Here is a 26507-nt window from a genome sequence, read left to right on the forward strand (position 1 = left end):
CAGATTTTTTGCCTCACTAGCAGGTGGGGGTGCAGGGCCCAGGTAGACCGGCCAGTGAGAAATTGGGAAAGCAGGGGCAGGGGTCCCAATGAGGACGATCTCTGTTTTACTGGCATCGAGGCAGAGATCGTTAGCAGCACACCAAGACTGAATTGCGGACAGACAGTTGGGAATGAGCGAGGAGGAAGAGTTCGAGGGTAGCCTGAAGGAGTGCTGCAAGTCATCCGCATAACACTTAAAGTTGCAGGTGAAGGTAGAGCTCCTGTGTGCCAGAGGGGCCATGTAGACATTGAAGAACCATGGGAATAGGTTAGATCCCTGTGGGAAGCCACAAGTAGAGAGAGTGATAGAGGAGAGAAAGGACCCAAGTTCCACCTGGGAAGGACGGTCAGCGAGAAAGGAGGCAAGCCATGCAAGGGCCAGACCTTTGATGCCCAGGGTATCATCGAGACGGGAGATCAGGATGTTGTGGTGGCAGAAGAGCGAGAGTTAGAGTCAAGATTTGAAAGCAGGTCATCACGGGTGTTCAAAAGAGCCGTTTCCATGCCTCTTGATGCTATAAAGCCAGGCTGATGGTCATGGAGACAACCAACAGATTGTGTGGAGGGTAAGTTGAGATATAGCTGATTTTTCCATGAGTTTGCCAAGGAAAGGAGTGATAGAGATTGGGTGATAGTTTGCCGGGATAGAAGGGTCAGCAGAGGTTTTTTTGAGGAGAGGGTGCACAAGAGATTGCTTTAGAGAAGTGGGGAAAACTCCAGTGGCGAAAGAGAGGTTGCAGAGGTTGGCCAAGGCTGGAGCAAGGGAATCCATGTTATCCTTCATGGTTTTAGAAGGGCATCGGTCAACCTGTTTGGAGGAGGCTTTTATTGACCCGACTTGTCTATAGACTTCCTCAGGTGTGACAGGGGAGAGGGAGGAGACGAGACGAGAAGGGAGGTGGGAGGGGTGGCCGAAGGGAGCCCAAGAGATGTGGGTGCCGGCAAAGTTGCGGGCGGAGAGAGAGGACAGGATGTCCTGTGTTTTGGAAGTGAAATGAGCAGCCAGGGCCGAGCAAAGGGTCTGGGTGGGTGCAGTAGAGAAAGAGGCTGCAGTGGGATTGGCCAGTTCCTTGTAGATTTTTAAGAGTTCTGCTGTGTTGTTAGATGCCGCTGAGATGCGGGCTTGAATATGGACTCTTTTTTTGGAGCGGATGCAGAGTCTATGTTGCCTTTGAAGAAGGCGGCAGGCCAGTTTGTCAGATGGTGCACCTGAAGATTTCGATTTCCGTTCTGCTGCTCTGCACTTTCGTTTAAGCAGCCAGCTCAAGAGTCGTACCAAGAGTTGCACTTTTTGGAAAGCTTCAGACGGACCCTCATGACAGAGGCAAGAATGTCGAGAGTGTTGGAGATGGAGAGGTGAAAGTTTGGGAGGGCTGTGTCAGGGAGGAGAGTAGGTGAAGGCAAAGGCAGCCACTGTCACTTTTTTCATGGGTCGGATGACCTTGAAGGCAGGAGGCAGTGAAGGGTGGGTCAGTGCTAGGGGAGAAGAGAGATTGATGTGAGAAGAGAGTGATCAGTCCAGGAGAGTGAGGTAGTGAGAGGGATAGAGAGGGGGATGCCAGTGGAGATAAAGGCATCTTATGTGTGCCAGTGGTGTGCGTCGAGCCAGAAGGTAGAATGGAGAGGGAAAGAGAGTCGTATAGGTTCCGGAAAGGACCTGAGGAGTCAGGAGAATCAAGATGGATGTTTGTGGCCCCATAGCCAGCCTGAACCAGCTCCAACCACACACACGTCTACTTTCTGAGCTCTAGCAAGATCCTGGGGAGAGGATGCCTATATATGGCCACATCCTACCCCTGCCTGGGAGGAAGAAAGCCAAAGGGAGGCATAAAGACATGGCTTAAACACCATGGCCAGCCACTTTGAGTACTGTAGTGCCCAATATGCTGCCATCTGATGAAAATTGACTTTTCTTTCTCAGTTTATTACAAATCAGAGCAGATATTTGTTTTTTAACCGGAGTAGGCCACCAGCCTCCCCTATTTCTTTAATATTGGCTCTCAGTAAATGAATATTGGGTGTGTTCTGCTCTGCTCACCATTTCTGCCTTTTGATTCCATAAAGACAACCATAAAGGAGTTGAGGAAAAATAACATTTTTTACATCTACGCTGGACAGGGTCTGCAATGTTTCGTGTAGTTATTACACATTCTTAGCTTTTAGTTTGAAAGTCTAAAAAAAGTTACACTTTAGATTAGAACTACCTTATGTTGGGGCTCTTTTAGAGCCATGTATTTTGGGATTTTCTTAAGTCTTTTATAACTTGACTTGCATAGATATATGGTTGTGACTCTGTTAGGCGTCACTTATTGTGAAGAGCCTTCAATTGGAGGACATTGGTCAAGTGCAAGTTGAATCTTGGCATTTGGAGGTCTTCCACAGCTTGGTAGGACAACTTCTATCTAAGGAAGGTTGACTGGCAGAGATCCCTGTTGTCTTTGGTACTCTCCAGTAGCTTTCAGTAAAGGCATGTGTGAGGTGCTTGCCTTTATGCTATCCACTATTTGTGCTTCCCTTTTCTCAGAGGCGGCTCACCCAATATCTGCAGGAGTTTCTTCTACATGCACCCCTTCTGTTATCTCCAGCCTGCTCAGTCTCCTGGGCGTATCTTCCTCTGACTTAACCTGTTTCACTTCTATTTTCAGAGTGCCCGAGACGAGCCCATTCATATCCTGAATGTGGCCATCAAATCTGACTGTGATATTGATGACGATGGGTTGGCTGCCATGTTCAGGGAGTTCACACAGAGCAAGGTGAGTGTTGACTAGAGCACAAATCGATTGGTCCAACTGCTATTCAGATGAGTCAGTGAATGTGTGATGGCTTGACACAAGATTTTGACGTTTCCCTGCAAACACTGAACCCAGATGACATGACCACAATGAATCTGTAGAAATCTGTAAAAGATTATCCAAGAAATTGTAGATTAATATCCCTATATTAAGGCCCTTTAAGCATCCACTAGTGATTTTACAACACTTTTCCAACAAAATGAGGTTTAGTGTGACAGAACCACCTAGAACATAAATTGTGAGCGCTGCTCACCCAGTTCTCTGTAGGGTGATCCTTAATGATTATTTAACAGTGCTGCTGTGCCTTCTGAGTTAGATGAGAAATGTCTGCTTGCACCGCAATGGGTACTAACGAATAGGGCAGATGCTAGCTCCTTAGTGGGTAAGTGATCTACTTAGTTCTCTAATGAACTTGAAATTGGTAGTAAAATATCCTTAGCACATATGTATAATCCTAATCCTAATGAAGTACTGCAGCCCTATTAATTAATGCAAAAGGTTTTCATTGGTTTATATCCTCTGTTGCCAGCAAACCCATCCTAAGTGTCAGTCAGTGAACATTGTCACACTATGCACAACCAGTCCCTCTGCACACATCTCCTTGTATTCATCTCTTTACATGGCCTTGTTCCCCCTACCTGGCATCCTCCATCTTCCACTTGTCACATAGATCCTGCAAAGACACAAGACCAGAAAAATGTATCTGAGTAAACCAAGTGTTTTATTAGTTAACCAAAGAATAATGTGGTTCAGGTGAGTAAAATAACTCAATTGATAGGGGGAAGATGAAACTAAAAGTAATCTTGAGTTCAGCTGAGTCAATGTTCTCGCAGATGTGTATGACATATCAAACAGGAAAGACAATCCAATCTGGAGCTGTTGAAACTCAGTGTTGCAAAGAAAATGTTTCTCCCAACAGTCTGTGACGAATCCCCAGATGTCGTCACTTCTCCCTTAGGGGGAGCCCCTTCACATTAGGCCAGGGAGGTTAGGCTGCTACCCGATAGTCCGCCTGGGGTTTGTACTCAGCGGATGGATTTTATGGGGAGGGAGCCCCGTATGGGATTAGTGATGACCTGGGTAGAACATGGTATCCCTGTAGGTTAAGGGTGGTTACATCGAATCTATTTGGTCATAGGACAATTGGTCGAAATATATATCTATGTTTTGAGGAGCTCGATTTTGCTACATATATATGGGGGGACCCCCCACAGCCCAACATTAACTCCCCTACCATAATTATTTCCCTAAACCCACCCGCCCCCATATTTATGCAGCACAATTAGTCAGAAAGTCTGCAATGAATTCTCCTGCGACCAAATAGGCTGCACAGTAATCTGCCAATCCCATCCCCTTAGCCCACCTAACCCTAAAACACGTTCCCACCCCCCCCTTCAGCCAATACTTTCCCTCGTGTTCCTATATGTTTCTGTCATGCCACCAATAGAGGAAGTACTGGGACGAGGAAGAGTGTGGACTCCTCAAGGAGCATGTATCGCTTATGTACTGAGACGATAGAGAGACCAATTGATTCACTGGAAGACCTAAAGATCAGTACTAGGATGAAGAAGCAGTGCAGAACCATAGAAAGCACTCATGAGAACCTGAATGAACAGTCTAGTTGTTCCCGAAAGCTAATTGGGCAGGACCCATTCAAAACTGAAGATGGAAACAAGGAAAGCGAGAGAGGGAACCGCGAGCATGGGCAATTCTCGCTCAGCAAAAGGCCCAGGAACTTGCCGGAGAGCTTACAAGCCGGCAAAGAGGCTCTTACCTGGTTTGATGTGGAAGGACCATTCGACGAAGCTGAGCAGCGGACGCCCAGGGCAGCCAAGCAGAAGGACCACGTGGTTGCAGGAAGGTGCACCTGCTGAGAATCTGTGAGTGCCGCAGAGACACTGCAGCATGCCGGAAGAGTGAAGAAGCCTAGAAAAGCCTGAAGCAGAGGGCGGAGAGCCCAGAGACCCGCCTGGCCGAGACCGTAGAGACCCTAAAGGTGCAAGGGCTACTGGGGCGGTTGGAAGGGGTACCGAAAGAAGGCACTGGTAGACGCCGTAGCTACGATATTGCGACCCATGGGAAGCCACTGGGGTTGAATCCCACAGGTATGGGATCTGCATCCTTCTATGAAGAGTAACCTAAGCCATCTTCATAGTCACAGGATCTAGTCACAGTATCTGGCAGGAGAGTGAACCAGGTCTGCAGCACCAAAAGGGAGGAATCCGACGGGTCTGGGACCCGCATCCTCTTATGAAGACCAACCCATGTCATCTTCATAGTTCCAGTACCTGGCAGGATAGTGAACCAGGACTGCTGCACCGAGTCAGGCGGAACACACAGGTCTGGGACCTGCATCCATGAGATTGGGAACTCATGTGAAATAAGAACTTTTGAAGTGCAAAGCAAGCCAGGGGAAGGGACGTATTCCTCCCTGAAGATTGTATATGAAATGTGAATTGTGAAAGTCTGAGAAGAACTTGGGGGAAGGGAGTCATTCTGCCCAGCCCTTGTGAACTGGTAAAGCAAGGAGACCTCAGGAGAAGGCAACAATACCTCCAGCTGTCTTCCTAGAAGATTGGATAGTGTGAAAACCGTCAAAAGAAGGCCTGCAGAAGGGAGTCATTCCCCTGGCTCTGTGAGGACATAGAGAACCATATACCTGGAGAAGGGAGGCATTCTACAAGAACCCAATAGTGAAGTACAACAATGTTCAAGAATTTAAGTTGGGACTTTTTCTTTTACATTGGAGATGAACCCTTAAGACGCTACAAGAAAGGAACTGGGAGCTGGAGAATGGATTCTTTCTCACAGGTGAATTTCCGCCTATAATTGTAACTGTGGCACATCGTCCAGAAGAAGGGAGTCATTCTTCTGGACCAAGAAGACTGTGATAAATCCTGCAGTGTCAACCCTGATCCCCAGCCTAACGTCTCCTCCCATGTAGTCAGGGGAAGGCAGCCGCTACCTGATCCTGACTCTGGGGGTGGCATTATGCGAGAGGATCACATGGCTGTCGGCGTGAAGTGGTGACTCCCTTGGGAGAGACTCTGTATTCTTCTTTTCATGAGGATGAAGATCCTATAATTTCCAAATAATTAATGGCATGCTATCACTGTGCATGTCCCTCCCATGTTGAAACCCAAAGAACATTATATGAGAAACGACCTAAACAGAATAGGTTTTATACCTTATGAATCTAGTAGTCACATGTGACGTTCCCCGATTATAATGATTCTGTCATGGGTAAAAGTCCTGAACATAATATCACTGCACATCATATTGACATAACATTTTCTGTTTATGACAAACTTAAGTACAACCAACGATTGAAACAATCTAGCCTTGAAGAGTGTGAAAACATGATGGTCTTCAATTCCCATAATACCCATGGTACTGGGATGAGGAAAAGGAGAGAAGAGTCAATGTGGAACAGGAACAACCTTAAACCAAAGGTGCAGACTAGTTTTTCTAATCTTTATCAGCTGTGCGGGAGATTTAAAAATGGTGCACCGTACTATGCACAGGAGGGTGGCAGGAGAGGAGGAGGCGGTCGTAGCCAGAAGGAAGAAGGAGCAGAAAGTCACAGAGGACGTGAAGGGGGAGACGAGCTCTGAAGCAGAGCCACCGGAACGAGCCGGCTGGAGGAGGGAAGACGTTCACAGGCGCCCACCTGGAGAAATTGCATATTGGTGGAGAGAGCATCCAGTGGAAGGCAGGGGCTGCAAGACCCTACTGGCGGAGGTTCCATTGGTGGCGGCTCAAGAGACCGATGAAGGAACCACAAGAGACTATGCAACTGGGGCAATCGGGCCGGTAACAGTGCTCTGTTACAGCCACACACTCACACGATGAGTCAACCAGAAGGAGTTGGGGGGGCCCCTGGAACATGTGGTAAAGCTGAAGGACACTTGGGGAGGCAATTTGAACACTGACCAAGTAGAACAGAAGGGCAGAAAGGGTACAGTTCTCCTCACATGAGACATCACTCTGGGGAAACCTGGAACCTGCATTGCCACCAGCCAAGAGAGATTGGAGAAGAGACAGAAGGGCAAAAAGAGTACAGTCCTTCTCACATGAGATGCCAGTTTGGGGAAACCTGGAACCCACATTGCCAGAAGCAAAGAACCAATAACAGTTGTGTGAAGTAGAAATTATTTCTGCTAGGTGAGTAAACCAGGAGAGAAACAGTTGTGTGAAAGTGAAACCATTCATGGCAGGCAAGTGAACTGGAAAAGGAACAAGTTGTGAGAAGTACAGAGCATCCCTGACAGACCTCAATCACCAATGACCACCAGTGTAAGTGCATCGCCTACAAACCCCTCGAAGGTAATACCTAATCACAGTACTCCTACTCCTAGAGTGCTATTCCACACCCTTCTAGCCAGACCCAAACACCCTAGCAGAGGAATGAATGCCTTTCCTCTTAAGGGAATGAAGTTGCAGCATTCTGAATTCACCAGCGCATGTGGAAATACATTTCTTTCTTCTCCACCACTGCTGAAGGAAACATTCAAGAAGAGTAAGGTTACAGCCCATTGGACGCCCACAGATAGAAAGTTGCGTACGACAAACATGAAAATAAAGTGCATTATCTGTATGAAGGACAATACAAACAAACACTGCTTTCCTGATAACGTTGCAGAGATTATAAAGGTGTCATTTCCACGCAACAAAAGTGTTACGTTCACAGTATACAGCTTCCCTGGTTTCCCAAAGGTTTTTCTGACTTGTTTTTTACAAGCTGGAAAAAGAGAGGGAACCAGTTCACAGCAGGCAATGACAGATCGACTCTAAAGTGGAGGAATGTGGACTTCAAACTAGTCCAGGACAGTTTTAGAATTCAAGATGGCAGCACTGTATTTAAGCTTAGGTAAACCCCCTTTCAACTCGCACGACCTCAAGCAGATGACCTAATCGCAGACCAGCCTATATTGCACTTCAAAAGGTGCAATCCATACACCTAAGCATTCCCCACGGTGAGGGATGACAAGACTGTAAAAGGCAGCTTGCTAGGTAGGAGTGTAGGGTGTTTGAAAAGGAGTTGGAGGAAGGTGTTTGGAGGAGAATGGCGAGCTAAAGATTTATTGAGAGGAGAGCTGGGAGGAGAGAGTTGGAGGTTGGAAGTTATATTGGAGAATTGTTACCATCTGGAGAGATAATTATAGAGGCGGTTGGAGGGAGAAGTATTGAGGAGGCTGAAAGGAGAATTGGTACCATCCGGATGGAGAGTTCCATGATTAGGTCATAGGTGAGAGAGTTAACTGGAATGAGTTTCTGATGAGGTTGGAGAAGGAGAGAAGCATTACCATCTGGGGAGAATGACAGAGAAAAGCTTGAAGGGGAGATGAGAGTTGCAAGACAGAGAATGTGGGAGGAGAGCAGACTCCTTACTAGTCAAAGACCAGGTAGGTCCTGGCAGACCAGATCGGATCAGGGCAGACTTCTGAGGTGCAAGTAGATACATGGTGGTACAATCTAACTGAGGGATCGAAGGCTACAATAGGGGTCGCAAGAAAGGAAGCGCCCTGGAGACTGGGAACCCCGTACATGGAGGTGGTATGGTGGGAGTGAGATTTCCAAGTACATCCATGAAACCCTCAGAGAATGGAGCGGTGCTGAGAAAACTCCACGTCTGCACAGCCTTCTGGAATAACATTGAAGACTCTGCCAAGCCTGTGACTTGTTGGCCTTGGAGGGCTCCGACCGCAGACTCTATAAAAGTGGGGTCAGGAATCCTGCAACCCAAAAACAAAGGTAATGGTTCATTATTGCAGATTTCATTGTCTGCTTGCTCCTTTGGAACTTGTAAGGATGCAGAAGTATGAGTCTGACCCAATAGTGGCATGGTGATTGGCAAATACTTTTTATTCCGGCAAAAATAAAGAGAAACCCGAATTCTTCCTAACTCTAAGAGGGGTTTTCTTGCCTCTAATAAAGAGCGAATGAGTCGGTCAGAATAAATGAAAAAAGTCCACCGTCATGTCAAAATACTTACTTTATCCCTCACACTTGTAGCTAATAAGAAAAAGGGCAGTGGGTATTGTGAGGGGTCAGAAATAAGAGACAGACACAAAGTTGTACTTTACTCAACATTTGCCATGTTTATTAAAAATAAAAGGGGTTGGGATAAAGGCCTATCTGTCCCTATCCTAACAGAAATTTCCCTACCATCCAAACTACAACTAAAGAAAGTCGACCTTGTGTCCAAAATATATCTGACCCTCACTGTAACATATACAACCAAAGTGCGCAAGGAAAATGTGTCTGTGTCCAGTTCAACAAAAATGTGCAACAGTTCAAAATTATAACTCTGATAAAGTAATCCTTGTGCCCAGGGTTGGACTCCCTTCCCCTTGATCAATTCAGGAAGACCTTTGAAAGAGTTTGGTTCCAACAATATTCTCTTCAGTTCAATGTAAATTGTCTCTTTCATCCCAAAAGTCTCTCAAATTGGGAAAACAAATGTATCTTCTCTAAAACATTGGTTCAAAACCAAAGCAACCGTTTCCTGCACAACGTGTTCCTCTGAAGATGGCAAAATGATTACTCCGAAGGATGAAACAGTGTTTCTTGTAGAATACTCGTCAGAATGGCAAAGCAAGTCTCTCTTCTTGTACAATAGTTTGACACAAAAGATTATTCCCAACACACACTTCCTAACAGCAAGTTTGTTATCCTTCAAAGCAACAGCTCCTTGACAGCTCCTGTGACTGCTCACTGTCATAGTGTAGGGTACCAGTGGAGGGAGGGGCTTCTGTAAACAACACCCAGGATAAAGCAGCCACTAGTTCCGACTGCCCCTTACCTTCACTTGACTACCACATTGTCGGTCCTCAAAGTTAGACAGAGAGCCTCATCACATGCTATTCTCCTTCTTAAACTATATGGTCTGGTGCACTTGTCTGTCTGTCTGTCCTTCGCCCGCATTGTTCACTCTCTCACCATCTCTCCTTCTCTCTGTCTCATAGCCACTCTTCACTGAAACGCCTTTACTCCTGATTTTAAAAAAAAGGCAACAACATTCACCCATTCAAATAACCACCCAAGATCCACTTATTTCACCTTGAAGGAGCTCACACCCCTTGGCTCAATATAACAGCCCCCACAAATCCTCAGTTACTTGCACTGCTGCACTGTCTCACCAACCACTTTCATCCCCCCTTCATGTGGGAGTAGTTGAGCTCCTCTGTACTTGTCCCGGATCGATCTATTCCAACATATCCCTACACCACCAGGTCATTTGTCAACCACCCAATGCATGTTTATTTTTTTGTAAGGTGCCTAACTCCAGGACTCCACAGCCTTTGTTTGATATTTTGTAAGTGCTTCTGTTGTAGACACATGTCCTCAATAAGAAATTACAATAAATAAGGAAACATACCCCTGACAAAGAGCTTTGAGCCGCTACTAGCGGGATGCAGTGCATAACATTCTGTTACTTTCCAGCCAGTAATTGTTTGGATTTCTTTCAGGGACTTTTATACTGCACACCCAGTGACAAGGTCAATGGACCAATTTATATTTGCCACAAAAGGGAGGCCAACCGGTTGGTCCATTAATCCATCTGATGACCCAAACGAAACCTATGCCACCTATTTTAAAGTGTGCAGATTAAGCTTTTTAACTCTTGCATGGAAAACAGGGGTTCATCCTCCCCGACCCTCTTATGCTCCCAAAGGTAAAAGAAATACCTGGGTAAGCCACAGCCATGTTGTAACCCAAGCCCAGATGGGCCAGTAACCTACAGGACCTAGGGTCGGAGATTAGCCTATTGGTAGGCCCACTGGTCTGGTTGACGAGACTGATCAGGCCAAGACCTGACCACCCTTCCGGTCCCATTTTATTGCTCTAACCTCTCTGCAGGACCAAAGGACGTATATAGACAGGAACCATTTTTCCCCCTTAGGCAGATATGCTGCCTTTTCACCTATGTCACCAGTCCTCCTTCCGCTTCTAATTTATTTTCCCTTTCCGTCTTGGCAGAGAATGCTTCTTCACTGGAAGGAAAACATGAGAAATCTGGCAATCAGAAAACTTACTTTTCTCTGGTCTGGGCAGCATCATGACCTTCCACCTATAGGTTTCCTTGTGGGCTACTAGCCATGGCCTGCGGCCTTGGCCAGTGAGCTCGGCCTTTGGCCATGCCCATTGTATATTTTCATGCATTAGGTTTCTTTCAAGCACACTTGTCATAGTCTTCAACCATGGCCAGTGGCCACTGCACATGTTGTGCCAATAGGTTACTTGGGGGCCCACTGACACACAGACCCATTTCCCCCTGCCTAGTAAATGTGATCGCCACAGATGTCGCCCCATTCTTTTTCCCCCCTCAGTTTACATTATCCCGATAATCCCTCGATAATTACTGTGATAATCTCACACCAATTACTGCAATAACGCTTGAAAAGTAAAAAGTCCTCACAGGCACTCCCCATTTGCTTCCTTCCTTTTCTCTTGGTCCTGTGAGAAACCTGAGGGTATTCTCCCATGCTAACCTCGAGACACCCTTATTCAGGCAGCCGGTGAAGGGCAGATGCTCTCATTCTCCAGCCCCAGGGGTGAAAAGAAGAGAAAGGATCACCTAGATGGGGATCCCGGGGTTGTGCTTGGGTAAGGCCCCAAGTGAAGCACGGTATTACCATGAGGAAGAGGAAAAGAAGGATGAGAAGCCTGAGGCCTTTGTAGGCTATACGGCACCTACCTCCCTTCCTCTCAGTGAATTTCTCAAACCCAACTCCAAGAATCCTCCTTTTTCTGCGGTCCACCCTAAACCGGTCATTTCCATTTGTTTAGCAAACCCCACCAATCTCACACTCCTCCCTTTACCAACACCCCTAGGATGAAGAGTGTACATTTCCGTGACAACCCCCCTTTTCCGACGCGAACACTTTCACATATCACGAAGGACGACGGAGTAACACCCGAGGTGTTTGCTTGACATGTCCCAACACAAGGGTCCAACAAAGTCAGGAAATTGACCAGAATCACACACACACACCTGACAGCCCTTTTCCTTTCCCACAGGGATAAAAGGTGGAGCACGAGAGCACAATATGAGCAAGGCAGACTGCACGTCGAGAGCTCAGCACAGCAGTTCAAGAGGAGGAGAAAGACGGCGCGAACCGAGAGGGTGCCAAGGAGAGAAGCGACTTTGCACTTTCCGACCTAGGCCTGTGAAACATCTGCGGAAGGATTCGTAAGACTGTGAACAATAGCCAGCATGTGTTTCAGCAGATGTCAACGGTACACATGACTCTCCTCCGCTGATAAACAAGCTGGGGAGAGACGCTTGTCTCTGTGGTACCAACCTTGAATCCAGAGAGAAGAAAAGCCAAGCAGTTGATCACAGCCGGTGAGTTGAGGGGAGAGTCGAGAAGAAACCGAACTGTGTTGAACGAAAAGTAGCAAACGGCTAATTGAACTGTGAAAGTACAAAGAACCATTGATACAAAAAGGGGGAAAACCAGCAACAGAGGATTCCGGCACCACGTGGGTGCTCACTCAGGAAACTCTGGGTTTACCTGATTGTTGAAAATACCTTTTACCAGAAGACCTTGGGAAAGGCGAGAAAGGGGGTCAAAGTGGTCATACAAAGGCGTCCAGTAAAATCCTCTGTACAGTTGAAAGCCTTTGACCAACAGAAGATTGTGAAGCTAAGGAAAGTGAATCCTGCCTTGTAAAAAGTGATGACAAAGTTGGCAAGAGTGAACCCGAAGGAGGGATACCGATAAACAGGGGGCAAAGTCTAAAGTCCCGATATACAGTTTGTTGACAAGAGTGAACCCGGCAGAGGGTTGTCCACAGTGAACTGTTTAAAAAACCATTAGATTTGTGAATGTCACTGAGGAAATTGTTGAGAAAATCGTAGTGAACCCGACGCAGGGTGACAAACAGTCAAATGGTATCTGATCCCGGAAGAGGGGGATCCAAGGGTGAGAAGCCTTTACCCGCTGACCTGTCAGGACTGGCTTGCTAGAATCCGCAGGAGCTGATGCTGATCCCACAGACCCTCACCAGGAGTACCCTGCTCAACCATGTATTCACAGCTGATTCGAGAACCCCAAGGAAGGGAGAGGGGAAGTGGATAAAATAACAAACGAGATACTGCAGACTCCCAATCTTCTGGCCCGTCTCTGGTATCTGTAGCGGAACAAATACACCAGGTTACATAAGTTCAGTGTAAAACAGGAATGTAAGAATAATATCTGTAGCTAAACAATCTATTGCCTGTTATGCCTCTGCTACTTGCTCAGAGACGTAGTATTGACTAATTGGTCACCTTCTAAATTGACAGACCATGAAATACTCAGTTTAGAATAGTTTTGGCAACAAGAGTTCAATAACTAGCCTCTTTCAGAAACTTTCTCTGAATAATTACTTACTGCTTTCTTTTTCTATTACTAAAAGAAAAAATATATTTTCCACAGATGCAGTTTAAAAACTGGAGAAAATGTCTTTTCATGAAATAATACTATTGACTGAAAACAATGTTCTTACTTTAACTTGCAATAGTAAGCAGGAAACAATATCCCTTTTTGAAACTTGCAATGGTAGGCTTTGAATAAAGTCTTTCTTTCTTGCTTTAGTTAATCAGTAGCACGTATACTATGTACTGTTCTTTCACATTAATTAAACACTCAAATGTTTAAAGCATTCAGAATTATCTTTGTTGTTGCTCTCTTAAGAAGAGCATAGTCCTCTTTCTGTTTCTTAAATTTGGAAATAACTCACAAGCGTTTTAGTCGAAACAAACTTGCTGGGATGTGGCTACTGTAGTTCCTGTATGCTGCCACGCGTCTTTACTGATACTGCGTCTTTATTTGAATAAGCACCGCACCCAATGTCACGAGCGTGGTTAGTGCACCGTAGCCCGACGCCTCACCGCGCTGAAGTAAGAGATAAGGGCTTGTGCATGGAATTTCTTGCGTTCCACCTCGCCCTTGTAACACAACGTTTATGTTGATAATAAGAACTTGCGCATGAAAGCCGCTGTGCTACCCACCGCGTCTGAAAAATTACATTAGCTTCCTTAACACCTTTACATCTGCAGTGCTTTCGAAAAAATGAGAAAACTTGCGCCGGAGATCTACTTTTACACGTGCACAATAACACAATGCTGACTTGCTTCAGTTTCAAATGCCGCTGCGCCCTCCTCAGAGTAATTTAACTCGCGCCTCGCGTGCTAACTGTATCACGTTGGCGACTTCCTCAAGACTTGTTGCAGAGTCAACTGAAATATCACGCGCTGCTCTGTCATGCGCTGTTCTAGCTTCTGAAACATGTGCTGAATATCTCTAACATAAAGCGCTATTCAAAACATGAACCTTTAAGCTATTTACATTACGCTAAGGAGATAACCGTTCTGCTGCTTGCTGTAACAACCTCAGCATGTTTTCTTAACTTGAATTTACTGTTCTTTCCTTCATAGATTTTCTGAATGAACAGCTGACTTTAGTTTTTATATTTTCTCAAGCATTTGATTTAAAATTGAAACGCTCCCACCAATGGTCTTCTAGGGAAAAGACTCTCACTGCTACAGATGTCTTCTTACTTCTTTTGGAGGGATTTCTGGACTCTGGATTGGGCCTAAATTAAGGCACTATAAATCATACAACCTGTCTATGAATTTCTCTGAATGAAAGGCAGTTAAAGAACCCCAAGCCAAGTACCCCAATCTATTGTTCTGCCAACCAATCAGATCAGCCCTGCATTCCAGCATCTTAGATTGGGAAGCCCTTAATGCTCAACCTTATCAATAGATGCAAAACACCCACGTATTCTATGAACCACCACAGGCCATCTCCACCTGCCAGACCCCCTACACCTGCCAGCCCTGATAGTGATTGAACAGAGAAAAGTACAACAGAGAACGTATTTTGAATAGGTGCAAGAGGGAATCTGACAGAGGGAACCTGCTATTCGAGAGGGGTCTGAGCCCGGAAGAGGGAGGGCCTGAAGTGAAGAACTATCACCGGAGTACAACCAGAGAAGGACTTTGGAACTTTTTGTTAACCTTAACTGTTTGTTATTTTGAATGTAGCAGACCCTCGGAAGTAAGAAACCTAACTGTCGAAGGTCCTGATATCGCTAAGAACCTTTGGTGGATCTGAGCCCGCAAGAGGGTAACTTTTGTCTATTTGTTTTGAAACCTATCAGGTTCTCTGAGGCCAGAGACTTTCCGTTAGTAAGAGACTTTACCACCGAAGGCCCTGATTGCTGAGAGCGGAACTGTCGGCTCGTACTGGGAAAGCTTGAGCGTGTGCTCCAGAATCCTACCTACCTTCTCCCGTGCTTAAATTGTGGGAAAGGGAGACCCTGACTACCGCATCCTGACTTAATATTTGTGAACACTTCCTTCTTTCTTAAAAAACATTATCCCACACTTCTTTTGTATTTAGCATAAGGATTGGCAATAGGTTATTCTTAGTATAGGCCCTTTTATTTGACAAAGACACCACTGGGAATGCCTCATTATTGTTTGGTGGTCGAAGCTTGCTCCCATCTTATATTTAGGTTTATAATAGGAATTTTTCCAAACTACCTTTTTACAGTTCAATAAACACCCTTGAACTGTGATCACCTGTCTGTCTTTACTGTTGCCACCAGGAGTTCCTTACAGTTCCCTCCGTCTACCTCAGTTCATTTGTAACTCCCTGACCCCATCCCATTACCCCCTTTCTCTCTTTGTATTGTGTGATGCATTTTTGTTTGCGAGTGCGTCTTGCGTTATTACTGCAGTAATCTCGCAAGATTTTCCGGCATTCTCCCGATAATGAGAAAACGTCAGAAATGTAACTGGCTTCCCAGACCACCCCCAACTCCCCAACTTCAGATTATGTCCTCTTTCCCCCTCCCTGGCTCTAGCCTGATGCAATTTCAACCTTTTCCCTCATCAAAATAGATTTCATTTTGCACTTTTCGTTTTCGCACTCCCCTGATATTACCGCGGTGATCATGCTAACCCCAAACCTGTCCAGGAAATTAAGTCATCGCTTTGTGCCCAAGTTGTTTCTTTTTCTTATTTGATCCAATATGATTTGAGTAGGCCGAAAAACAGCTTTTTTTGCTTTCTTAATATTTTCATTTTTTAACAAATCTTCCCCACCTTTTCCAGTTCAGGAGAACGGTGGAGGGGATTGGGGGCGTGGCAAACTTTTTGTTTGGAAACTATCCGCTAAATCCGTCATGCAAGTCAAAAGTTATTAACAGTCGAATTTTTCGGATTTCCTACCGCTCATGCCACTCACCTTAATTATAGTGTGGAACATATATATATAGTGTGTTGATATATTTATATGTAGATTTGCATACGCAAACTGAGTGTTCATACTGTGGTTTACTAAGTGATTTATGTCTTTAAGCAAAATTATGTTTTAAAACAAAATGCTGGCGACTTGAAGAACTATTTTGAATTGTCATTTGCATGATCAAGCTGCAGGCAGTTAAAAAAATGTGAAAAAACAAGACGTTTAACCATCAACAAGAATGATCCAAATTGTGTGAAATAATCTGGCAGCCCCCGCATGTTTACAGCAATGAGGCTCGTAGGCTCGTGAATGGCTGGCGGCGGAGATGGAAGCGGGCCGCCTGAGTGGGGTTCCTGCAGGTGCCGCTGCCTAATCGCCTGGTAATAGCCGCAGACGTGCTGGCAGGCCGGCTTTATTGCCATGTAATCAGAGTCCTGTTGCTCGGCTCTTATTATCTGCAACTTGTTGGATTCGCAAAGCCATACCAATTCTGATTTTAAATGGCTTTGCATTGGACTTCTCGCCTCCCCAGAGGCCGCGAGCCTGAGCGCACCCACTCGTTGGCGCGCAGGGGGGCGGCGGCGGGGGGGAGGGTTAACGCCTCTTCCTGCAGAATTGCGCGCACGTTGTCCAGTCTGTTCCTGTGGTCTCTACCTCCTTGGGAATCTCACTTCTGATTCGCCTTCCACTGGGCCTGGATCTTCATTAATGCTGTAGTACTCCGGAAGCCGGAGTATAGTGACAGGCTCTTCCTGCACCCCCCCCCCCCCCCCCACACACACACACAAGCAACCCACTGAAAACGGTATGAAACGTTTCATTCAAGCGGAGCTCAACCTCCTGAGATGCGGACACCTATGCAATCGCCCCTCGAACTCATCCAAGGGTGCGCCCCCCCCCCCAGCTAGAGGCATTGCAAGGGGGGGCTGAGTAGGCTATAGCCCTGGGTCTTTTGGTTGTAGCCCTGGATAGAAGCTCAGGTGCTACAACCACAATGCTAGCTAGCAGGGCCGGCCTTAAGGGCAGCAGCGCCCTGGGCGAATTGGCACCACCCCCTCGCCCAATGCGCCCCCCTGCTCAACAAGGGGTGTGGCGGAAGGAGGCGTGGCCAGAGTGGGCAATTTATTATTATTTTTTTTTTAACCTCGCTCTGGCAAGGAGGTTAAATAGGTGCCGTTAGCACCCCATTGTCATTGAATGAGCCGGCCGCCGCGGGTTCATTCAATGACAATGAGGTGCCTGCCACACCTTCTGCCACCACACCAGCTCTTGAAAGACTCCCCCGAGCTGGCGTGGTGGGGGGGGCTAATGGTGCCTTTTCTTATGAAAAGTGCCCGCGGCGGAGGGGTGCATTTCAATGCACCCACAGCTGCGGGAACCTTTTACAGTAAAAGGCTGCCGGCCACGCCTTCTCCCACAACGCCAGCTTGGCGGAGCCCTTGAAAGACTCCCCCTAGCTGGCGTGGCGAGGACAAAAGGCGCCCTAAGGGGCGTGGTGCCCCGGGTGGTCGCCCGGCTCGCCCCCCCCTAAGGCCGCCTCTGCTAGCTAGCCCCGAGTCCCGCCAGTCCCAACATTAGCATAGCCCCTGATCTTTTCCAGACGTAGCAACACCCCTGCCCCCAGCGCTCCCGCCGCCTCCTTCCCAGACCATGCTCCTTCTGCACCCTGGGCTAGGGTGATGATCAGATGTCCCTGTTTTGCTCTGTCTGTCCCCGAATTGTTCCCACTGTGCCCCTGGCCCGAGAGGTTTTTTTAAATGTAAAACCCCTGTCCCAGTTTTGGGGGAAGGGAGATTGATGACTGTCGGAATAGCAGCAGCAAGGGTATACATCTTCAAAACATACATTATGAACCAAATAAATACTATAATTTGGTAAATCTACATTATCACTAAGCCACATCTCGGCTGTCCTGCGTAGTCTCGAACCCTCAACCTTTCAGTTAACAGCCACAGGCATGAAATGATTGCCACTAGGAAAGGTTTCCATTGCAAGGCCTTAAATAGCAATCCCAGAAAAAAACTCCTCTGTTCTGAACATGTTTGCAGTCACAGCCAGATGGTAAACATGAAGTGGACATTCTATACCCCAGCCTTAAGAGAGCAGCCAACGTGGTCCCCAATATCCTTAGCCTTCGGGTTATGGACATTAGAATTGCCATTTGGTGCTGCGCGTTCGCAGTCCTCGTTGCACTGGCATAGATAGGGGTAATCTTGTCCTCACCTTTGATATAGATAGTCTGAAGCCACATCATTGGTAATCGAGCACTTAAAATAAATGACCACACCATTGGTTTATTACATGTTTTTGATTACATTTCCTGGCCATTAAAACTTCTTGTGTCCATCACATACATTTTTACTCAAAATCCACATTCTCTGCCCTTCCCCTTACACGCTATAACGCCATAAACAATGTTCTAATAGTGAAGCTGGATAATAGTGGGAATTTCCACTTGTGTAACTCTGCACCTCCGACCCGCCCACACACCCATTTGGCAATAACATGGGACAAAGGCCCACATGGCAACTCAGAATGCACCAATCAATGCTCCCAAAGACCCTGAGGCACAGTGCGTAACTTAAGCCAAAACTGTGCTTGTATTTTCTCAGTATTAGCCAGGTACTGCCTTAATGGTACTATCTGGCCGTAAAGAAAATAGCAACAGCTAAAAAAAAAAATATGCAATTACATGGACATATGAGGTCAGTTTGTTTATTTGGTAATGCACACCAAACCCGTAGGTAGCTGGGCGCAGAAGAAAAGAATACTTTAGGCATGGTTACAGCATAATATAGGTACAATACAGTGCTTGGCATATACTAATGATGTGTTATTTATATAGCGCCTTAATCCTAAGCGCTTTACAGAGCACATATTTACATACAATATCACCCAACCGAAATTGGTACTCATTTATTGACCTCGGAAGGAGGAAAGGCTGAGTTGGCCTTGCCGGGATTCAAACCTGCGAACTGCAGATCACGCTCAGTTCACAGCAACAAGCGCTGAGCTATCTTACCGGCATACTGATCAAATGCCTATTCAAAAGGATGTCATTGCAAGGAATAGATATGAGGGCACATTGCTTATAAATCAAGCGGATACAGGCACACTTGGTTAAAGCATTATTTATCAAAGAAGCTCATTTGCAGCTGCAGTTAACTCTCAGACGTTTGTTTAGAAATAACACGAGCCGGCCCTAAACAGCAAAAGCTTGAAGTTTCTGCTTGTTGGAGCTAGCTCCAAGAGATCCCAGCACGGTGCATTTTGGGAAGGGAAGAACTGGTAGTTGGTGGGAAAGGCCACAGGGATTAGCAAGGGAAACTCAATGCATGGGTTAAACATCTTAACACCCACAAACTCTGTCCTTGAAGACCATGCTTGGGGTGTAGTGCTGATGGCACTGTGCCTGGAGGCTACGACCCTGGGCTTAGCGCAATGCCAAGATGACAGGGCAGCAGGCCAGGCCCTTCTGGTGCATAATGCAGGCGCAGTGTGATAAGGCATTGTGGGCATTCACTGCGGCTAAGGTCCTTGCATCAGTGCAGGCAGCTGGCCATGCCTGGGGGGGCAGTGTCTGTTGTGCTAGTGCATAGCCAACCCTATGTCTTGCAGTTGTATCAACGACATGGTTGCTTCTGAGCTCATCTTTTGCATCAGCAAATCCTTAAGTGACAATCTAGTTGCATAATGCATCAAGAATGCCATTGTCGCGTAAATCATTCCTCAATGTGAAAATGGTCACAAACTTCAGACCCATTGTACAATGTCGCCTCATTGAAGAGATGCTGTTACAAAGAGATCAGTCTGGGCTGCGTCCTAGGCACAGCACAGGATCAGCCCTTCTTGATGTCAGCAAATGCATTCTTGAAGAATTCATAGTGGGCCAGGAATCCTTTCTTTCTGGATTTATCTGCAGCCTTTGACAGTTGAAACTACTAGGTATTTTTTGCAATCCCAACAGATCGGGTGGAATTTACCAGCACAACACAGTCCTGCTTCAAGTGTTTTTTCAACTACACCTCAAAAATAAGTTGTCGCTAGTCCTTTATTTTCACCCATTTCTTCTGAGCATCAGCTTTGCAAACGGCACCTCCAATATTGTTTCACCATTACAGTGCATATTGGAGTCCTGCAGGCGAGGTCCGAGGTCATCAAGCACTGGCTGTTTTTGCAGTGTCCAAAGTAACCAACTATCAGCACACGTCTTGTGGCCCAAATATACTGCGGACAGGAGCTTTCAGTCCACATATCCGATCTCATCTGCAAAGCGGGCCGTTTTGGTGCGGCAACTTTGTCGTAGATCCCTTGTCGGTGCGCCTAGCAGGGTGCAGGAATCCATCTCTGCCGGCCAAAGAGCCGGATAAACCCAGGATATGTTTAAAAAAAAAAAAAAAGAGAGAGAGAAAAATGCACTGTGCAATGTTCGAACCCGGGTCCCTCGTTTCCAAGGCCTAGCACTTAGCCACAAGGCCACACTGACCTTATTGATTGGAAATGCACAACTTTTATATGTACCCGGAAACCATATATATATATATATATATATATAATTGCAGGTTAAGTCTGAAAGTTGTGAGTTGTGCCCTTCAACTTCACGTCCCGCTTGATCATGTGGCTAATAGCCTTCCAGGCAGTGCTAATTTATGGCCATTCCTATCCATTTTCCTTTCCCATCCTCTGCCAGCGATCTGAGCCATTGTGAGGCTGTCTACCCGTCCTATACTCCTATTGAGGGGCTAACAAGATCCATCGCATTCTATTTATGGACCCACTGGTTGATTTGGGCTAGAGCTCATTGCCACAATACACACGTATTTTAAATGCATTATTTCTCTATGGTAAAATATCCCTGATTCTTTGGCACTGTCTGTCACTACAACCAAATGATCTTACCTAAATAAACACGGAACACTGTATGGATCTTGGCACATGGGCAGCAGCTTCTCCCTCACTGGAGCAGAGCTGCTTCGCCTCCTGCTGCCCTTCTGCCACCTGGGGACCTGCGGGCTGCTCCCATGCCTGGGCGGCTGCAGTGCTGGACCTTGATCCTCCAAGCCCAATGATGGCGAATCGGTAGTTAATCAGAAGTTTCTTTAGAGTGTCCTCCTGTGTCCAACCCCCTGCTGATGGGCTCTGGACTGAACACAGTGCAACCAGCCCAAATTCACCCCCTGCCCCTCTGACTGCCGCAGCTCATGAGCCGAGGAAGAAGCACATGCGGTCAGGCCTGGCAGGGCCCGGACTCATAAGCAACACGTGTTGCTTTTTGCTGCCGATCACAAACTCAAGCACTCTGTGCTATCCTGGCTTCGCTGGACAGCAGCAGCCAGGCATCATGCAGTCAGCTGTAGGGAACTCATGGTGGCAACAGTAAAGACAGACGCAAGTGATCACAGTTCAAGGGTGTTTATTTACTGTATAATGTTGAAAAAAAGGCCTAATCTAAACCTAAATCTAAGATGGGAGCAGAATGATATTCTCCCACTTACTCCCCCGGGATCTTCCATTCAGGTGGCCAGGGAAGGGCCATCGCTTTTGCATCCCAACCATGGAGGTGGACAAGCAAGGGAGTATCTCCTGAGTGGAGGGTCACGGGCGATTGGGAGGAGAATACCTGAGGGCGAGACATGGTATTCCCCCTTTCCCAATTATACACCAACCCGCTCTCCCTCAACCTTAATGGAGTATTGTCAATCGCACCCCATCTCCCCCTACCCTTTTCCAATTAGTACTAGGACGAGGAAGAGGCGATCGGGAGCAATGAGGGTTACCCATAGAAACAACATAGGAACACAGAGTGAGACCTACTATCTAACACCTTTGAATTGTCCCACTAATAGAGTCAGGCACTTTATTCTGACAATTCACACCTGTCTCCACTTGACCTTTTACACCAGTATAAAAGGTGTGGTTCTGCCCAAGAGTAGGAGCGAGCCCTTGGAGCAGGAAGCCAAGCAGAAGGGACAGGAGCAGCCAGAGGAAGAAGGTGGAGGACCGGATGCTATCCCGTGGTCTCAGGAGGGACATAGTGTGGCGAGGGAGCCGTGTCTCCAAGGATCCTGGCTTGCCGAGTCCTGTCAGCTCTCGCGAAAAGGGTGCTAATTTTCCTGGGCGTGAGAAAGGCCCAGGTGTCAGAGGGGCAGAAAGAACGGCCCGACCCCCAGTGCTGAAGGAAGCTGTGAGAAACCTGAAGGTGTCTTTCTGACTAGTCCCTGGGGATGTGTCATCCAGGTGGCCAGAACAAGGCCATCGGTATTGGATCCAGTTCCTGGGGGTGGACCAGTGAGGGAGGATCACCTGGACAGGGAGTTGGGGGGGGGGGTCCTTGGGGAGTGGAAGTAGGACACCAACAGGTGAGGCGCTGTATTCCCCTTCTTATAACACCTTTTGCCCAGCCTACTACATAGGATGCTCAAATACTCTATCCCTCCCCTTTCCGACACGTACACTTTTGCACACAGCGAAAGATGATGGACAAACATCAGAGCCGTCTACCTGAATTGTCCCAACACAAGGGTCAGGCAGAGTCAGGCAATTGACCAGAATCACACACACCTGACGGCCCTTTCCCTTCCCCACAGGGATAAAAGGTGGAGCACGAGAACACAATATGAGCAAGGCAGACTGCACTGTGAGAGAGCTAACCCAGCACGGCAGTTCAAGAGGAGGAGAAAGACGGTGCGAACCGAGAGGCTGACAAGGAGAGAAGCGACCTTGCCCTTTCCAACCAAGGCCCGTGAAACCTCCACGGAAGGAATCGTAAGACCGCGATCAAAAGCCAGTGTGTATTGCAGCAGATGTCAACGGTACCTATGAACCTCCTCCGCTGATAACCAAGCTGGGGAGAGATGCGTGTCTCCATGGTACCAACCTTGACTCCAGAGAGAAGAAAAGCAAAGTGGTTCATCACAGCCGGTGAGTCGAGTGGAGAGCCGATAAGAAACCAGACTGTTTTGTGCGAAAAGTAGCAAACAGCTAATTGAACTGTGGCAATACAAAGAACTTGATATCGCAAAGGGGGAAAACCAGCAACAGAGGAGTCCCGCACCACGTGGGTGCTCACTCCGGAAACTCTGGGCGATTACCCGATCGTTGAAACTCAGATTACCAGAAGGCCTTGGGAAAGGCGAGAAGGGGTCAAAGTGGTCATACAGGGATCTTGTAAAATCCTCTGTACAGTTGAAGGTCTCTGGCTGACAGATGACTGTGAAGTTAAGGGAAGTGAATCCCGTATCGTAAGAGCAGAATGAGAAGAGGTACGATAGACAAGATTGGCAAGTGTGAACCCAAACGTGGGATGCCGATAAAGAGGGGGCGAAGTCTAAAATCCCGAAATACAGTGTGTTGACAAGAGTGAAGCTGAGGGAGGTCTACACTGAACTGGTTAAAAAGACATTGCGATTTGTAAATGTCACAGACGATATAATGTTGAAAGCCATAATGTACCTAGCTGAGGGAGGGGATGCTGACATTCGAGAGGGATCTGTGCCCAGAAGAGGGGGATCCAAGCGTGAAAGGTATCACCCAACGTGCAAGCAGAAAGGAACCTTTGTTGATTATTTTGAACACATTAGGTTCACAGAGGCAGGAGGCTTTTTGTAGAAAAGACACTTAACCACCGAAGGCCCTGATACCCGAAAACAGAACTGTTGGCTCGTGTTGGAAAAGTTTGAGGGTGTGCTGTGCTCCGGAATCCTACCTTATCCCGCGCTTCTTTTGTATTTAGTGTAAGAATTGGCAATAGGTTTTTTAGTATAGGCCCTTTTTATTTGACAAGACGCCACTAGGACTGCCTTATTATTGTTTGATGGTCGAAGCTTGCTCCCAGCTTAGATTTGGGTTTAGATTAGGCGTTTTTCCAACCTACCCTTACAGTTTAATAAACACCCTTGAACTATGATCACGTGTCTGTCTTGACTGTTGACAGCCGCGTTCCTTACAAAGCAGACAGCGTGCAAGTCAACGCAGCTACCATTGAGTTTCTAAAGACAGTGAGAAACCTGGTGCGCTTGTGAAACCTTAAAGTGTGCAAGAGGCCCAATGAAGAAAGCGTTCAAGCGGCACAGGAAAGAAAGTAGAATTTGAAGTGTGCAAGCGGCATGGGAGAAGTAAGGAGAATTTCAAGTGTGCAAGAGGCACAATGAAGGACAAAGTAACAGACAGAAAGTGATTGTGAAATCACGACTGAATGCAAACAGCATAAAAGAAAGGGAGAAAGACAAAACATGTACAGAGTGAGAGAGACCAGGACAACAGGTGCAAGAAGAGTGTGCGAGTGGTTGCGCATAAGTCAAAGCTAAATCCATGCGTTCTCGAAAGTCTCTGATATGACAAAGTATAAAATTGTTGAAAAGTGAATCCAAGTGAGGAAAGTCAGAGCGGTCTGGCAGCATTATGATAAAGTAGAAGAAATACTTAAAACACAATCATTACCTCGGCCAAAAGGAAACCAGTATTGTTTTAGTCGGGAGGCTATTGTTGATTTGCAAAGCAAGTTTTGTTGGAACTATTTAAAAGGGAACGTTTTTAAATGTATTGCGAAAGATCAGTTGAAAGTGAACTTTAGGACAATTGTGAAGAGGCTTGAGACAAGGGCTTTCAAGTCTGTGGAGAAGGAAAGCCCAGAGAAGCCTAAGAAGAATTGTGTTATATTTTGTTTGGAACTTTCAGCAGAGGACCTTGCAGCTGGATATAAAAATCGAAAGTATGGTGGTCGGACCAGAAACACGGGATAATGCGATCAATATAAACTGTGAGATTATTCGTAGCAACCCAATCTAGAACACCATTGTTCGCAGTCGTGGGCTCATTTTTTTGAATTTGGGAATTGATTTTCTTCAGAGCCAATTCCAATTCTGTGGCCTCTTTTTCCATGGGGTTTCCCTACCAATGGTTCAAGCCCCCTAAAAAGAGTGTTGCGTAGTTTGGGACAGTGAATTTGCTCAGTAACTGAACAATCTTGTTGTTAAAGCCTGACATCACTGATGGTGGGCGATAAACCAGGATGAAATTGATACAGCTCTGGTTAGTCAGAGTCATTTTAATGTGCGGGATCTCAGTCTTGACCGCGGCATGGCGATGTAAAACATTCAAATGTGCTTTTAGCAATAAATGCTGCCCCAACCTCTGTGGCCGTGTTCCCTGTTCTTACAGAATATGAAATGTCCTCCGGAACAGCCAGATTGGTCATAGGATCGCTGGCATCCGTGATCCACGTCTCAATGGGGCGAATTATGTCTAGGTCTCTGTCTACTATAAAGTCATGTATATCAAGAGCATGGCTGCTAAGGGACCTGGTGTTGAGAAGGATTGTTTTTATTTTCGTGCCCGCCCCGGAGGGAGTTAAGGGGGAGACATGTTTGTTCCCAGTTCCTTCATGGGTTTGATGGCGTAGGTTGCTTGGCCGTCCCCTCTTGTTGTTACGGGGGTTTAAATCCTGCTAATGGTGCAAAGGGGCAGTCAAGGAGGGATGAGGGTAACAGAATTGGCGGGGAGCTTGTATTAGTAACTTGACCTCAACTCGTTCAGGAGGAGTCTGAGGATATGAGCCAGGGGCTGAAACTTCTCGCGCTAAGGGAATCCCTGTAGTAGCATCTTTCAGGGCCAAGCTCCATGCCATGGCATTCAGGGTAAGAGCATGCAGTATAACTGGGATGGTATTTAAGCTAGCCCAGACGGGGTCTCCAGGAGTATGGGAGGAGTCATTAGTGTTGTCTAGTTTAATTTGTTTGTGTTTGTTTACAATAGAGAGGCGCTGTGCATGCTGGGCTGCTAGCAGCAGATCAAGTTTTGTTGGAAAGCCCATGACTTAAACAGCCAGACACGAGCAGTTGAGGTCTAAGTACTCTGCTCCACTGCCAAGTGAAATTCTGGACCAGTGAAAGGGTTAATCAGGGGGAATGCAATATACTATACTATACAATATATGTAAGCACAATACGTATGTACAACACGCATGGGTTGGAACTGCACAGTCAATATGCTCTGAAAGTACACGCACTCTGTTAGAGTAGATTTCCTTTCTGAGTGAAATTTTCTCCAACTGTGAGTCCCCCATCACTTTTTGTGCCAGACTCATGGTTTTTATCTATTTCTCATGAGTGGGAACCTTTTTTCTCACTCATTCGTTTACTCTGTACTTGGGAACTCTTTTTTTTTAATCTCTTTTTGATACTTTTTCATGGAGTTATGCTTTCCTCCATGTTTTCTGGCATCTACATTTTATTATTGCTGCACCCAGCACTTTCAGTGCTGTGTTGCTGGGAGCTCCTTGATCTTCCCTTTTCATTTTTCCTATGATAACACATTTCCATGTCAGGAGGACACTCTTTTGACCCTCCTGTATATTATTTTGTGTGAGATAAGCACACCCCACCTTATGTGGAGTGCTGAGGCGAACATTGTCTCCCTTTTCTCACTGT

General features: G+C 46.6%; 1 protein-coding gene across 3 annotated transcripts in view; it reads left to right on the forward strand.

Annotated features, from left to right (window-relative positions):
• The window catches only part of ACACA (acetyl-CoA carboxylase alpha), a 1281346-nt gene that overhangs the window by 650610 nt on the left and 604229 nt on the right, over positions 1 to 26507 (forward strand). For all 3 annotated transcript variants that reach the window (XM_069614682.1, XM_069614683.1, XM_069614684.1), the window contains one exon: positions 2687 to 2794. In XM_069614682.1, the coding sequence (XP_069470783.1) occupies positions 2687 to 2794 (108 nt within the window). The remainder of the gene's footprint in view (positions 1 to 2686; positions 2795 to 26507) is intronic.

Source organism: Ambystoma mexicanum, chromosome 9, assembly GCF_040938575.1.
Source record: "Ambystoma mexicanum isolate Mex_15411 chromosome 9, UKY_AmexF1_1, whole genome shotgun sequence".
Lineage (NCBI taxonomy): Eukaryota > Metazoa > Chordata > Amphibia > Caudata > Ambystomatidae > Ambystoma > Ambystoma mexicanum.